This window comes from Taeniopygia guttata, chromosome 10 (genome assembly GCF_048771995.1).
Source record: "Taeniopygia guttata chromosome 10, bTaeGut7.mat, whole genome shotgun sequence".
Classification (NCBI taxonomy): Eukaryota; Metazoa; Chordata; class Aves; order Passeriformes; family Estrildidae; genus Taeniopygia; species Taeniopygia guttata.
In genome coordinates this window covers 18,286,439-18,301,020 of record NC_133035.1, presented here as the reverse complement: position 1 = coordinate 18,301,020, position 14,582 = coordinate 18,286,439, and the positions used below count along the sequence as shown (strand labels likewise).

Below are 14,582 nucleotides of genomic sequence, written 5' to 3'. Positions count from 1 at the left end.
GAACAGCACATTTCCTTACCCAGCAGTGAGACCCACAGGAATTGATGCTAGGATGTGGGCAAGCAGCCAGTGGGACTGGAGATGTCTTGCCAAGGCACTGGTGCTGTGCTTAGTGTGGGTCAACCATGGTGGGAGGTAGGTTCCATCTGGGGAAGACTAATTCCTTGCTCTGCCTCAGCACCTTTCCCACATCTCTTCTTCATCACAGAGGGGAAACAGAGATGATCTCCATGTTTATGTCAGAGGTCTGCAGCTTCCAGCTCACGGTGCACTCCTTGCCTACCAGATAAACATTCTAACATTTTTGGCACATCTCAGGTGTTTTTTCCTTTTCCCTCGTAAACATAAACAGGAGCCAGTGTAGGTCATTGCTGATTATTTTTTATGTGACATCTTGATCTGTGTTCCTCCTGCACCACTCCCTCTGGCAGCAGGGCGGACAAGGATTACTGGGAAGTGGCTTGGGACACCACTGATCCCCCACTGGCTGCCCCAACACCCATCCCCTTCTTTTGGGGGTTGCTCCTACAGCACGTGCTTTCACACCACATTCCTGCAGCAACCATCTGCACAGTCCAGTGGTGCCAGGGCTTCATGCACGGGTGGCAGTCACTTGCACAAGGCCACATGCCTTGTCAACACCCAGGAACCCTATGTCCACAGAAAATTTGCCATAAGTTATATGAGAAAAATGTGGCTGCAGAGGTGGGGAAAGCCTGAAGCCAGACTGGGACAAGCAGGAAATTCTGGTGAGGGTCATTGCTAGATCTCCCCATGGTTCAAATGCAGTCACATTTATTTATAAGGACGGTCCTGCCTCTGCAGCTATGAGCTACCACGGGTGTTCAAACCTATCCCACTGGCTTTGTCCCACATTTTCACATCCCCACAGCATCCTCATCTGACCTCTGCCCACAGCACAGGGGCAGAGGTGGACAGGCAGTGCAGGGAACAGTGCTCAGCTGAGCCCACACCTGCAAAATGGGGCAAATCCACGTGCACTGCTGGGTGGGCACCACATTTGTCCCAAACCGGGTAAAGCCAAAAAAGCATCCCCAAAACTCATTCCATATTCACTGTATCTCCACCTTCAACACTCGGCAGCACCTATTTCAGATCCAGACCCCGGCTGAACCCCTAACAGTGACGATGCTGTGCTGGGATGCGGTGCCCACACCAGGACGTGGTACCCACACCGTGCCCTGTCCCACCACCAGCAGCAGCCGCCACGCCGTGGCATCGCCACAGGTTTCTGTTTACCATCACCTTATTAAGGGATTATTCAGGCTGCGGTTTCCTCGCGCGGTGGATCTGTTTGTGCTGGCGGCCGGTGGCTCGCTGCCATCCCCTAAGCTACACGCCGGGCTATATAAGCGACCTCGGCGGGAGGCTCGCACACAGCCCGGCTCCGCTCGGCGCAGGGGAGGTTTCGCTAAGCTGCACTTCTCTCTTCTTCCCTACCGGCTGCAAATCCCTGAACACGCAGCTGACAAGCCCTCGTCTCGCCCGCGGATCTCAGCTCGGCTGGCGGCTCCGAGGCGGGAAGACGGGACTCTCCTTAAGTGGGGTTTTTATGGCTTTTTAGGTAAGAGGAAAAAACCCAACTCAATCCTGCTTTTTTTCCCATCTATGGTAGATAGTGGTTATAGAATTCTCTTGTGTTAAGGCGGCGTAATTAAGAGCGGCAGTGATTGAAGGTGAGGTGGAAATTAATTAACGGGCAGATGACGGCACAGAGGCTGGAAAACATCGATGGGATCCGGTTCCCCGCGTCCCGCTCCTCCGTTCCTCGTCCCAGCTAGTGGGCTTGGGGAAGGGTTATGGGGCAGCTGGAGCGGGGGTCTGAGCGGCTTTGCTCACGTCGGGCGGATTCATCTCCCGCGGCTCTATCCCGCGCTGGCTCGCACAGACAGGGACACAGGCAGCTCCAAACCTTCCCTGCTGCCAAGATCCGGCCGCTGGAACCCCCCTTTCCCAGCATCGCGGGTCTGGGTACAGAGGGATGTATCCCAATCCCAAACCCAGTGCTGAACAACTTGCAGTCAGCTCCAAAAATAGTTGCCAAGTGGGAAACAGGATTAATTTTTTCCGGGTTATTGTCTGGCTGCGAGTTCACAACCCCACCGTAAGCCCACAAAATACCGCTCATGTGTTGCTTGTTATTTTTGCTTGACTGGGATTTGCTGAGCCATAATCAAAGTATTTCCTAGTCCCACATTCCCTGGTCTCAGAGGGAATGGTTAGTACCACTTACAAATAACAAAGTGTTCTCGCCAGTGACTGCTCTTTGTGAGCCCCATTTTATGGGTAAACTGAGGCACCAAACAGCTGGGGTAATACTCTTCCCTCCTCCCAGTTCATTGATTTTGGGTGCATAAAATAAAGCTGATGGTCACTAGGGATAACATCAACTCCACAAGTACTTTCAGAAATTAAATACCCAAATGCTTGATGCTCTAGGGCAAAGGGGCTCACTGAAAACAAAATCTGAAGTGGCTGAGCTGGTGAAGAGTGACACAAAGCCTCAGTCCTACATTCATGCCTGCGGGAAAAGGAAAATATTGAGCTTCTTGCTACATTTGCAGGAAAGACTTGGCTTGTGCATGGGTTTTTCTGTTTTCAGAAGTGCTCCAGAGCCTTCCCTCTTCTCATGCTCTGGGATGTACTGGGATAAGATGCTCACACTATGTCCAGTTTGCAGGCAGAAGGATGGAGGCATGGGGCTGTCCTTGCTCCTGTGGGGAGCAGACCTAGGTGCCGGGGGACCTGCAGAGCTGCGTGGGCTGTGAGAGATCCCTGCAGAAGTATTTAAACTGTTCCAAGGCATGTTAAGGAGATGCTGTTACAAAGTAGTGCTCTGCAGAATAGATTTGGGCTCAGATGAGAAGCAGGGGGAATGCAAGCACAGATGTGGAGCCCCTGCTGCTCCCCCCTGGGGGAGTAAATGAAGAGCTGCTGGGGATGGGTGAACAGGGGATATAAATGCCCCTGTGGCATGTTTTGGAGTGGCTCAGCCTGGGAGAAGCTCTCCAAAAGCAGCAGGATCTGGGTGAGCTTTGACACGGTCGGGTTTGTCTCTGCAGGACTGGGGAAGGCGTGGGACAGCTGCGGAAACTCCAGGAATCCCCTGGTCACCTCTGGAGACAGCGATGGTCAGCATGAAAGGCTGGATCCTCCTCCTCCTCTGGGGCACCACTTCTGTTTTAGGTGAAGGTTAAACGTTTCCATTCTGGTCACTGTGCTGTCCCCTGCCCGTGCCAGTGCAGGCACGTCTGTTGGCAGCTGCTGAGCCAGCAGACACAGCCCGACATCGATGCTGGGTGCTGGTCTGGGTCACTGCAGCGTTTGCCCAGCCAGACAACTTCCACACAAGGACTGGCTCCCATCCAGCCCCCAAAGTTCGAGCAAAGCCTGTCTGAGAGTCAGTGAGCCTCTGGTTGACCAGGGATGAGTTCCCTGGCCCACTGGTCATGCTAGGACCATCCCTGCCTGCTGTCCCTGAGATCCCATAGTGTCCAGTCTGCACTCAGAGAAGCACAGGGGAGAGCTGGTGCTGGGGCTTAGCTCCCCAGTTTATATGGGACTGTTCCCAGCAAGCAACCCAGGAACCAGGCACAGCCATCAGCTCCCCTCAGGCATGCAGGCGGCCAGCAAGTTCAGAAACCAGCTCTTGTCCCATAGAAACAACAAATACTAATCCACCTTGGATTAGTATTTCCTTGCACATGGACAGGAAGGACATATTTTATCTCTCCAGCTATAAAAAGATGAGCTGGTCTGAGCTGCTCCAACACAGAAAATATAAAAAAGTTTTTCTTGAGTGATTAATAGAAAATTTGTATCATACTTGAGCTGCAGTGATGCTGTGGGACAGATCCATTGTGTCCTTCTCTTGGCATCTCCTGCATGGCATCCTACAGGAGCTCTAACCAGCCACAGTCCAATGGGAAAGCTGTAATATTGAGCCTAAGGATGTCAAATTCCTTGAATCTAATTTATTCTTTCATTCATTGACCCTTAGGACAAAGGATTTTGAAACCAGCCCTCACTAGGGTCCAGATAGGACAGAGAACCTTCAGCCCGCTGGTAATGCTCAGCTTGGAGAGTAAGTTCATTCCCACCTTGGGTAGATTTTCCTCACTGGATAATTTTCCCAACAATTTACAACTAACCAATATTATTTGAGTAGAAGAGGACATTTAGGGTTAGAATCATTCTATGATTCTATTATTTAGGCAATGGAATAAATGTTAATCATCCACGACCTCCTGTAGGGTTTTGGCTATCACTGACACATGCTGTTGGCTCCTCTCCTGGAAAAGGGAAGGTCAACGTGTGACCACAGCCCCAGCTCCTGCGGGAGGCACGCGGGCTGGGAGGGTGAGAAGAGCCCAGGGATGGGCCAGCACATGCTCTGACCTGCCTTTACCCTGCCCAGCCTGCCCCACACCCTGGGCAGTTTGTGACACCATTCCTTCAGAATTAAAGCCTGTGGGGAATTAATTAACCTGCAGAGACCACTCTGCTCATTAATCCCCAGGAAATGCCCCGACCTCTCATCTTTACTGTCCAGGGCTTAGAATTTAAATTCCAGCAGGCACTGAAAGGGCTGGCCATGCTGAAGGATTTGGGGATTTTCCTAGCCTTTTCCCCAGCTCCCAGCAGCCCTCTTAGCCACTGGGAAGAATCAAAGCACTGAGAGGTCCCCTCCACTTGCTGAGGGGTATTTTTTTGAGAACCACCGGTAAAATAGTTTTCCCTTGAAAGTGGATGGCACAAGGCAGTGATACTGGGGGTGGCTCCCTGGCTGGCAAACCCTGCCTGAATCACCCCTCTGCCCACAGGTACGAGGAGCAGCTCTCGCCGGGGAGACCCAACCTTCACCTACGTCAGACGCAGTACGTTCCTGCCAGCCAGTGCCACGGGGCAGCCCTGTCCTTTCCCATGTCCCCACCAATGCTCGATCCCTCAGCTTCTCCCTCATCCTCCATGTTCTGCTTTTTCTGCTGTCAAAATGCTACCTGGAGCCATATAACGCCATTTTCCTCCACAGGATTCCCCTGCTCATTTTCTATAATCACCAGCCCTGCAGATTAAAGCAGCTGATCCTAAACAAGCTTAGGATCTTGCTGAGATCCCACTTTAATCTGTTGCACATCCAGTCTTTGCTTGGGGCAAGCACAAATAGGCATTTATCCATAGGATGTGACCTCATCCCCAAGCCCACCTCCTCCTGCATGCCTAAAATTGCTAAATAATAAGTCATGGATCCCACTACTTGGGATGCTGAACTAGAGATGCTGATGTGCCAACAGATTAAAACCCTATCCATTTACGCCAAGTGGTCGCTCCAAGCTAGACATGACACTTCCATATCTGCTCTCATTTCAAGGGTCTTTTCCACCCACCTGCTTTATAAGCCAGGATTGGTTTCAACCACCCATTCACAATTTGAACAGTCCAGCCCTGTGCCTGTCTGCCTTTCTAGGAAACAAATCAACCTGCTCTATTACAAGTTGGGTGGAAGAATAGGTATGGGAGATGACATAGCACACGTCTCCAAGAAACTTCATTTTTAGAAACTTTAGTCACTAGTCCATCCTCATAAACATTATTAGAACACTGTCATTTTTTTAAAAAGTCAAAACCACAGACTTGGAGTGGATCTCATCCATTCAAAGTAGCTTAAATTAATAACATCTAGTAGCCCGATTAAAGAAAATACTTTAAAAATATAACCTCATATTAAACTCCCAATGTGTTTTGCAAGTTTTCTGTTTTACCAATCAGCTGGCTCCTGACATGTTCGGCATGCTTGGTAGCATCTTAAGCTTCTGGTTTGCACTCAGTAAAAATGGTGCTCACAATAGGACACACACTGCCCCTATAGAAAACATATGTTGAAATTTGGTTAAAGACATTCAACATGATCATACCAACAATTTTACCCCTTTTTTGTGACTATTTAACCATTTTACCTTTTATTTAAACTGTTTACCACATTTGAAACAGACAAGCATTGCCCCACAAAAAACATTTAAATGAGAATGTGTGTTTGATTTCCTTAAGCCAAAGTTATTCAATACTAAGCATGAGCTGCCTGCACTTTGCTCCCCTTGGGTTTATCTTAATCATCCTGAATTTGGCAGCCTGAGAGGAATTAAGTCAGAAGCCTTCAGACGCCTTCTCATGCTTTAATTTCCAGCTCCCTGAACATGCTTTGAGTTTGTTTAATCCATGTGGTACGTAATATCCAAATGTATAGTCTGAGCTCTATAGAAGCTGCTAAAACCCAACTGGCTGTTTTTGGGCAGCTGTATGTGTAATGTGCGTCTCAGTAACACATCACTGATGTTATTCAAGGTCCACTGGTGCAAGATTCAAAAAGGTTTTTGTCTCCATGGTCAAAATGGAGCGAGTGCTCAGCAAAGTGTGGCCAAACCGGGGTGCAGAAGCGTACCAGATCCTGCCTAGCTGAGAGCCTCTGGGGCGTGCACTGTAATGAAGCAACTGAGGAAGGGCGGCTCTGCATTGGACATGTTTGCTCAGGTGCTCCTATAAACTCACTTATGGGCAGGGGAAGATGTTGTGGTCTCACCACTGCCCAGGTGCTGAACTCCCTTTGCTGTAATTTTATCGTCTTTCTCTCCTTTGACAGACTTTAGTGATTCCCGAGCAGTGCTGGAGATTACAAAGAGCAGAGGAGGGCGAGTTTATAAACAAACAGAAAGATAACAGGGATTCACAATATCTTGGGGATATGGAAAAAGATCTCATTAATCTTTTTATAACAGCAGCACTCAAGGTGGAGTCAGTGACTGCAGACAGCTGCCTCCATAAAACCTCCAGGAAAGAGATGATTTTGGAATATCAAATTGCCATAGTCCCTGCTGAAGGGGCTTGTAATTAATTATATTATTCTTATAATCCCCTTTTAACCAAATAATTCTGAAAAAATTCTGAAAATACATTTTGTGCAGAAAAGTTGTTTCAGGTTTTCCCTGATTTCTTGCATTTATTTTCATCTTTGAAATATCAGATAGCTCCTGTACAGTGATGCTCTGTGATTGTAAAAGGAATGGCCTAAGTCTTGCGAAAAGACAGATTATTATTTAGAATTAATCACTCTAGGTAAATGAGAACAAAATAGTATTTGTGAGCCCAAATGTTAAACCCATTGGTAATGCTAACTTGGCAATTACCCCACATCCTGCCCAAGCCAGGATACCACTGAAAAAGGGGAGACAGCTTTTGGGACAGACCAAAGTCAAAACTTCTGGGCATGCACTGGTAACAGAAACCTAGAAAGTTTATGACATTGAATTTGTAATTTTGCCAGGGTTGAGCTAAGAGCTCACATGCTGATCTGGATTCAAATTCCCCTGAAATTCAGCCCTTTGGGGAAGGTAAATAACAGTTCCTAGCTGTAATTATATCCACGTGGCTGCTTTCTACTAATTGTCAGGTTCAAAATGACATCCCCTGACTTTCTAATGCACAGCTGTGGGTAATCAGGAAAAATATGTTTTGGATACAATTTACTCCTTATGCAGTATTTGCCTTATTGCATCTAAATGAAAAGCAGATGCAAGAACATGCTGTAAGTGTTGTGGGGACTTGAGGCTATTTTTTGACCTGTCTGCTTTTCCTCCAGCCTGCAACATCACCTGTCCCATGGGCCATGTCAACGCCGACTGTGACACTTGCATGTGTGAGGATGCCACCCTGCATGGGAAGGTGTCTCTCGAGGATGGGTCACCTGCTGCTGATGCCCGGGTCTACCTGCAAGCCAAGAAACTCAAGCTGTTGACAATGGCTGATAACAGAGGCATGTTTAGGATCCCAGGGGTTTGTCCTGATGGGAAAAACACGCTTAAAATAAAGAAAGCCAAATATGCAACAGCAACTGTCACCGTGCCTGAGAGCAACCGGAGAAACCTGGCAATCCAAGTGCAGCTGCACCGATCAGGTAGCCCCAAAGAGGGGGGATGTAAGAAGCTTTATGCAGACATCAGAAATAAACTGTGGTTTTATGAGAGGAAAAGTAATGAGATGGCCTTTTCCTTCTCCTGCAGGCAAACCCTATGTTTTCAGGAGCCCTGAGGACAAAGCCAGGAGAGTGGGACAGAGCGTGTCACTCTGCTGCGACGCCCGAGGGAGCCCAGCTCCTGACCGCTACCTCTGGTAAGGAGCTTGAATTTGATCTGCCAGAAGTCTTAGCTGTCCCAGGGATGGCAGTTTTATCTCCTTACCATCTCCATAAATGGGGGCTTAGTTATAAAACAGTTAAATGCGCTGAGAACTGATGGCTGCAAGTGATGGCTTCCTCAAGATGGCACAGCAATGTCATCTGCTGAGGGATTCACTGGAAAAATACACAAAGAGTTCAAAAATCTCATCAGACACAACTGGCAGCTCTGTCTGCCTGCAAGCTGTCCAGCAGCCACATCACATTACTGCCTGGAGTAGGGGAAAAATGTTTAGGTGATGCCACTTAGCCAAACTAAAACCTCAGGGAAATTGAGGCAGGAAATCTGGCAAAATCCACATAGTAGGACGCAGGATTAGGCCATTGCTGTGCTCCAGCCAGATGGTCAGTCTCTGTCCCTTAACTGTTCCTGGCAGGTACCACAATGGCTCACTGCTGGATCCCTCCTTGTACAAATATAAAAACAACCTGATTCTGAAGAACCTGAAGAGAGAGCAGTCAGGAGAGTATTTCTGCAAGGCCAGCAGTGCCGGGGGGTCAGCAAAGTCCCAGGTTGCCAAGCTGGCTGTCATAGGTAAGAGAAAATGTGCCCGATGTTCTCCAAGCAACTGGGGAGGTGTTCGTGTGCAGGAACCAGAAACTGTTATACATCTGGTAAAGGAAAGTCACAGGAAAAATTCTTGAGGTTTATGTTATTCATCTGTTTGCAGACAAGCTTTAGTGAGCTGGTTATGAACCAGATGCTCCCTACAAACGAGAGCTCTGGATTGCAGGTGGCCTATCAACCTCAACCTGCTGCTGTCAGATTTCTCACTGTACTTGCTGCCTAACACGGGAGTATTTCTGCTTGTTTAGGGTTGTCTTTAAAGTCTTGGGACATAGTCTTGCCATAGTCAAAAAGCCAGGGAGTAGCAGAGCATCTAGCTGAGGGTGGGCTGGATGACCATAGTGGATAAGCAGGAGCAGGGAGGATCCTGCAAGCAGCTCTTAATCAGGGTCCTAAAGCTAAAGCTGAGCTACTTGCTTCACTGAAATGAGCTAACCAGCTCACCACTCCTGCAAAAACCTCACTACTTTTAGGAGCAATGTTTAGCTCGGAGGTTTCAGACAACATAGCAATAACTGTACAATTATTTCATGCTGCTCATTAAGAAATCTATTCAACAGGAAGACAAGAGGCAGCCTGTGACTCCCAACCCCAAAGCCACCTCATCCGACTTCCTCACGATTGCTTCCAAAAAACAACAAACTCCTTCTATTACGACGTGGGCAAGTGCCCAGCAAAGACCTGTGTGGGGAAGCTGGATAAGGGACTTCGGTGTAAGGACAATGTCTCCTACTGCTGTGGGGTATCCAAGATGGAAACCAGGGACATCTCCTGCGATGGCTACACGCTCCCCACTAAAGTCATTGTTGAATGTGGTTGCAAAATATGCACTGAGACTAAAATATTGGTTCGAGGCAGAGCCACAGCAGCAGATAATGGTGAGCCACTGAGGTTTGGCCACATCTACATGGGGAACAAGAGAGTGAGCATGACTGGCTACAAGGGAACCTTCTCCATCCACGTCCCAGCAGATATGGAGAGACTGGTTCTAACTTTCGTGGACCGGCTGCAGAAGTTTGTGAACACAACAAAAGTTCTACCCTTCAAGGAAAATGGAGGTGCTGTATTTCATGACATCAAGCTACTAAGAAAGAAAGCCCCTGTTACATTGGAATCAACCGAAACCAACATGATTTCTTTGGGGGAAATGGAAGAAGACAATCCAATTGCTGAATTAGAAATTCCTCCCAATGCATTTTATAGGAAAAATGGAGAGGTCTACAGTGGCAAAGTGAAAGCCAGTGTGACGTTTCTGGACCCAAGAAACATCTCCACAGCCCCTGTGACACAAAGTGACCTGAACTTTGTAGATGAGGAAGGAGATGTATTTCCGCTCCGCACTTACGGCATGTTTTCTGTGGACTTCACGGATGAACGGGGCACCGAGTCCCTCAATGCAGAAAAGGTGAAGGTTCATTTGGATGCTGCTCAGGTCAAGATGCCGGAGCATGTGCAAGAGATGAAGCTTTGGTCCCTGAACCCAGAGACAGGGTTATGGGAGGAAGAAGGGGACTTTAACCTCGAGAGAAGCACACGGCGCAAAAGGGAGGAGAGAACCTTTTTGGTTGGGAACATGGAGATCAAAGAGAGGCGTCTTTTTAACCTGGATGTCCCTGAGAGCAGACGGTGCTACGTCAAAGTCCGAGCCTACAGAAGCGAGCGATTTCTGCAAAGCGAGCAGATCCAAGGGGTTGTGATTTCTATTATAAACATGGAGCCAGAACCAGGGTTCTCCTCCAATCCCAGAGCATGGGGCCGTTTTGACAGTGTAGTCACTGGTCCCAATGGTGCCTGTGTGCCCGCCTTCTGCGACGAACAAAACCCCGAAGCCTACGGAGCTTATATCTTGGCAAGCATGGGGGGTGAAGAGCTCGAAGCTGTGCCCTCTGCTCCCAAACTCAACCCTACTGCTATTGGGGTCCCACAGCCATACCTCAACAAGCTTAACTACAGGAGAACAGACCATGAGGACTCCAACATCAAGAAAACAGCATTCAGCATTAACATGGCCAAGCCAAGCCCTAATTCGCCAGAAGAGAACAATGGCCCTATTTATGCCTATGAAAACCTCAGTGAATGCGAGGAAGCTCCATACACTGCTGCTCACTTCAGGTTTTACAGGATAGAAGGAGACCGGTATGACTACAACACTGTTCCCTTCAGTGAAGATGACCTCATGAGCTGGACCGATGACTACCTAGCATGGTGGCCCAAGCCCATGGAATTTAGAGCCTGCTACATTAAAGTAAAAATAAATGGACCCCAAGAAGTGAATGTAAGATCTCGTAACATGGGTGGGACACACCCACGCACCATCGGCAAGCTCTACGGCATCAGGGACGTGCGCAGCATCCGTGACCCCCAGCAGCGGGACGTTTCGGCAGCCTGCCTGGAGTTCAAGTGCAGCGGAATGCTCTTCGACCAGGACCGTGTGGACCGCACGCTCGTCAAAGTGATCCCACAAGGCAACTGCCGTCGAGTGAGCGTCAACAGCATGCTCCACGAGTACCTGGTGAACCACCTCCCCATGGCCACCAACAACGACACCAGTGAGTACACAATGCTGGCACCTCTTGACCCGCTGGGACACAACTACGGCATCTACACAGTCACTGATCAAGACCCAAGGATCGCCAAGGAAATTGCCCTGGGGAGGTGTTTTGATGGCACATCTGATGGCACATCCAGAATCATGAAGAGCGATGTCGGTGTTGGGTTGACTTTCACCTGTTCAGAGAGAAGCACAACAGAGCAAAGCATCTTCCAGTCTCAGAGGAACTTGGGCCAGCAGTCTCCCAGGGAATCGGGCCGGCAGTCTCCGAGGGACTCGGTCCGGCAGTCTCCGAGGGACTCAGGCCGGCAGTCTCCGGGAGACTTGGGTCAGCAGTCTCCGAGGGACTCACGCTGGCAGTCTCCACGGGACTCAGTCCGGCAGTCTCCGAGGGACTCGGTCCGGCAGTCTCCGAGGGACTCGGGCCGGCAGTCTCCAGAGGACTTGGGCCAGCAGTCCATCCTGGTTCTGCCAGGGCAAAGCCCTGTGTATCGAAGGCCACCAGCAAGCCGCCATAACAACCAAGCCAGGATCCCAATGACAGGTCAACGTCCCACCTACTAAAGCTGCATAGGAGCATTGGTAAAGTCACTCATGCTCAATTCAATATAATTTGAAAGTAACATCAACCTGCTAAATACGTAATTGAAAGCTGGTAGGTGTCATTATTTATGAGACATAATTAAGGTGCCATATTTTTTTTCCCCCACCAGAAAGGAAAGACGTAAGGCGAGAACTGGGGGCCAGCAGAGGTAGTGAGTTTGTGTCTTATTAAATGCATCCATAAAAATCTTCTTTCTGCCTGACATTAAAAAGCTTCACATGATAGCCTAAAGGGAAGACTAAACACGATTCAGTTAAGTGATGTACATAAAACATTCTTCTGTTCTGCATCTGCAGACTTTGCCAGCCCAAGTACCTGTACAGTAGTTGGTTAACATGAAAAGGAATAAACTGATTTCCTCATACTGAATTCAACTGCAAGGTTTCGTACTTGAAATGTAAGTATTTTATTTATTTCTAGCTTGTTTTAGAATTACTGTATTCAAGCTAAACTACTGGCAGCTGCATTTCTAAGAACTCACATGCTCAATAGCACAGAGAAGCCATGTGGATTTGTAGGCTCCACGTAGATACAGCTAGAGTTTGCTCTTGCTTCTTGCATTATTTGACAAGAAAATCTATGCTCTATGATAGGGTCGGTTAATAAAGAAAGTAATTTTGTAACTTTGACAATGTGTGTCACTTTTGTGTTTGAAGTGCGCAAGTAAATAAATCACATGTAGAGCTGAGCAAAGAATAATCTGCAGGATTTCATCTTTCTGTTCACAAACAGGTCACAACTTTATGGGTGAGACTGATCCTGGATATGGGCGAGGGCGTTTGTGGATGCCCTGGTTCTCTTGCAGCTCCAGGGTTTGGCCATGGCATGCTGCAGTCAGGGAATCTCTCCCCAGCTTGACATGTGAAAGTCAGCAATGGTTCTGAGAGAATCAGAGCAGCAAGTCTGGGCAGGGATGAATTAAGGAGTGGCACAAAATGGAGGGAAAAGACAGCTGGGAATTTGTGCTTTAACGATGGTCAGCAACCAGGTAATGTTGTTCCACCAGTGCTGGGTGGAGACAGGGGGAAGATGGGCTTCCCTCCACACTCAGCAGCAGTGAGCATAAGGAGCTGGCAAGAAGGTGCTCTTAGCTAAAGGCACAGCTGACCACAAAAGGGGTCAATGATCCCTCTCCAAGTGACCTATTAAATTGTCCTTTCAACTCCCCACCCTTCCTAGAGTGAAATCAAGGACCTCACAGCACAGAACACATTGCAAATACTGGCAATAAACTTTTGGGGTGCAGACAAACCAGCAAGTCTCTGACACCAAAACTCCCACCAAGAGAGATCATAAAAAGGTGGGCAGTGCAATTGGTTGCAAACTGAAATTCAAACTCATGCTCCAACATGGATTTCCCTCTCCTACCTAATCCCCCGCTATGGATATGAAGCCAGTTCTAGGCCAATGCTGCCATACCCACTGCTCATCAAGGGCATAGGGAATCTTTCAATAGCGTTTAGCAAGGTTGTTCTCCGGTCTGACAAAGCGCAGGCTGAATTATGCTTTAACAGGTAAAAAAACCCTTAATAATCCACTTTTTAATGCAAATTGACAGTTATCAAAGCAGAAAAGGAAGAGCTGTGGAATACTCTGGCACATCCTCTTCATACCAATGTATTTAGACTCAGTGTGTTTTCTTTTGTGTCTAGTCTGCTGCAAGGGCTTGGCAGGAGCTGGAGCCAAGGCAGCCAGTGGGGAGCATTAGCTTGGACCTTCCCACAGAGCTCTTGGCTTACGCAGAGAAATGTCTCTTCCCTCTGCTCCCCTCCTCCTCTGCAGACAGACAGCCAAATCCCAAACTTAGTTTCATCACTTTGAGAGTGAAGTAACACAAATTACTTCTACAGACTAACCCAGGAGATAGATGGATGAAAGCAGGCTCAGGATCTGATCCCTGTGCTGCATGTGGGCTTGCCAGTCAAACATAGCAGACTACAGGGCTCTTCCTTCTGGGGAGAAATGTGTGTTTAACAGCACTGAAATAGTCACGGCCCTACAGCCTGGAACAGCCAGAAGCTCTCCAAGTTTCCCCGAACTGTCCCCCTCTGCAGCTTAGCACTGACTTGGAGGAACAAACTAATCTGTGCACTCACTGAGTCCCTGAGCTCTCCCAGGAGGCTTCTGGCAGACTGTGCTGGACGCAGAGCAAGACAGAGGTTTCAAACACGGGTGCTTAAGCACTACCAACAGAAAACAACCATGACATAACCACCACTCAGCGCTAACACTTCACCATTACTGATGAGCCACCATCCCGAATACATTAAGAAAAGTTTATATAGGAGCAAAGATACAGCAGGGTCCTGGCATCTGCTACTCACACAAATTTTATGCTACAGTTCAATGTCAGTTCTGACTCCTCCAGCTTTTGTTTATGGTCGGTGTATGGCAGTGTCCTTTCTGCAGCCTGAAACCCAACACACACTCCCACATAACAGAGCATCAGCTGGAGGAATGCGGGAAGGCTGGGACTCAGCTCCTCCCTTGGCCTTAGCCTTTGGACCACCAACCTTGAGGAACAGGCTGAAGGAGACCTGGCACCTAAACATCGGCAGGTTTGTGGCTAATGGCAAAGCATCTCCCATTAAGGTCACTTTGTTTCCAATCC

At 48.4% G+C, this 14,582-nt stretch overlaps 1 protein-coding gene across 2 annotated transcripts; it reads left to right on the top strand.

Annotated features, from left to right (window-relative positions):
- Positions 1-1,387: 1,387 nt before the first annotated feature.
- Positions 1,388-12,603, top strand: CILP (cartilage intermediate layer protein). Of its 2 annotated transcripts, XM_030281979.4 has the most exons (9): positions 1,388-1,585; positions 3,084-3,207; positions 4,022-4,105; positions 4,845-4,898; positions 6,364-6,549; positions 7,655-7,969; positions 8,076-8,184; positions 8,626-8,783; positions 9,377-12,603. In XM_030281979.4, exons 2-9 carry the CDS (start codon positions 3,150-3,152, stop codon positions 11,929-11,931), a joined length of 3,519 nt encoding a protein of 1,172 aa, XP_030137839.4. In that variant the 5' UTR covers positions 1,388-1,585; positions 3,084-3,149; the 3' UTR covers positions 11,932-12,603. The 2 variants fall into 2 exon arrangements, with proteins under 2 accessions (XP_030137839.4, XP_072789883.1); XM_072933782.1 differs by lacking the exon at positions 6,364-6,549.
- The last annotated feature ends 1,979 nt before the right edge of the window (positions 12,604-14,582 follow it).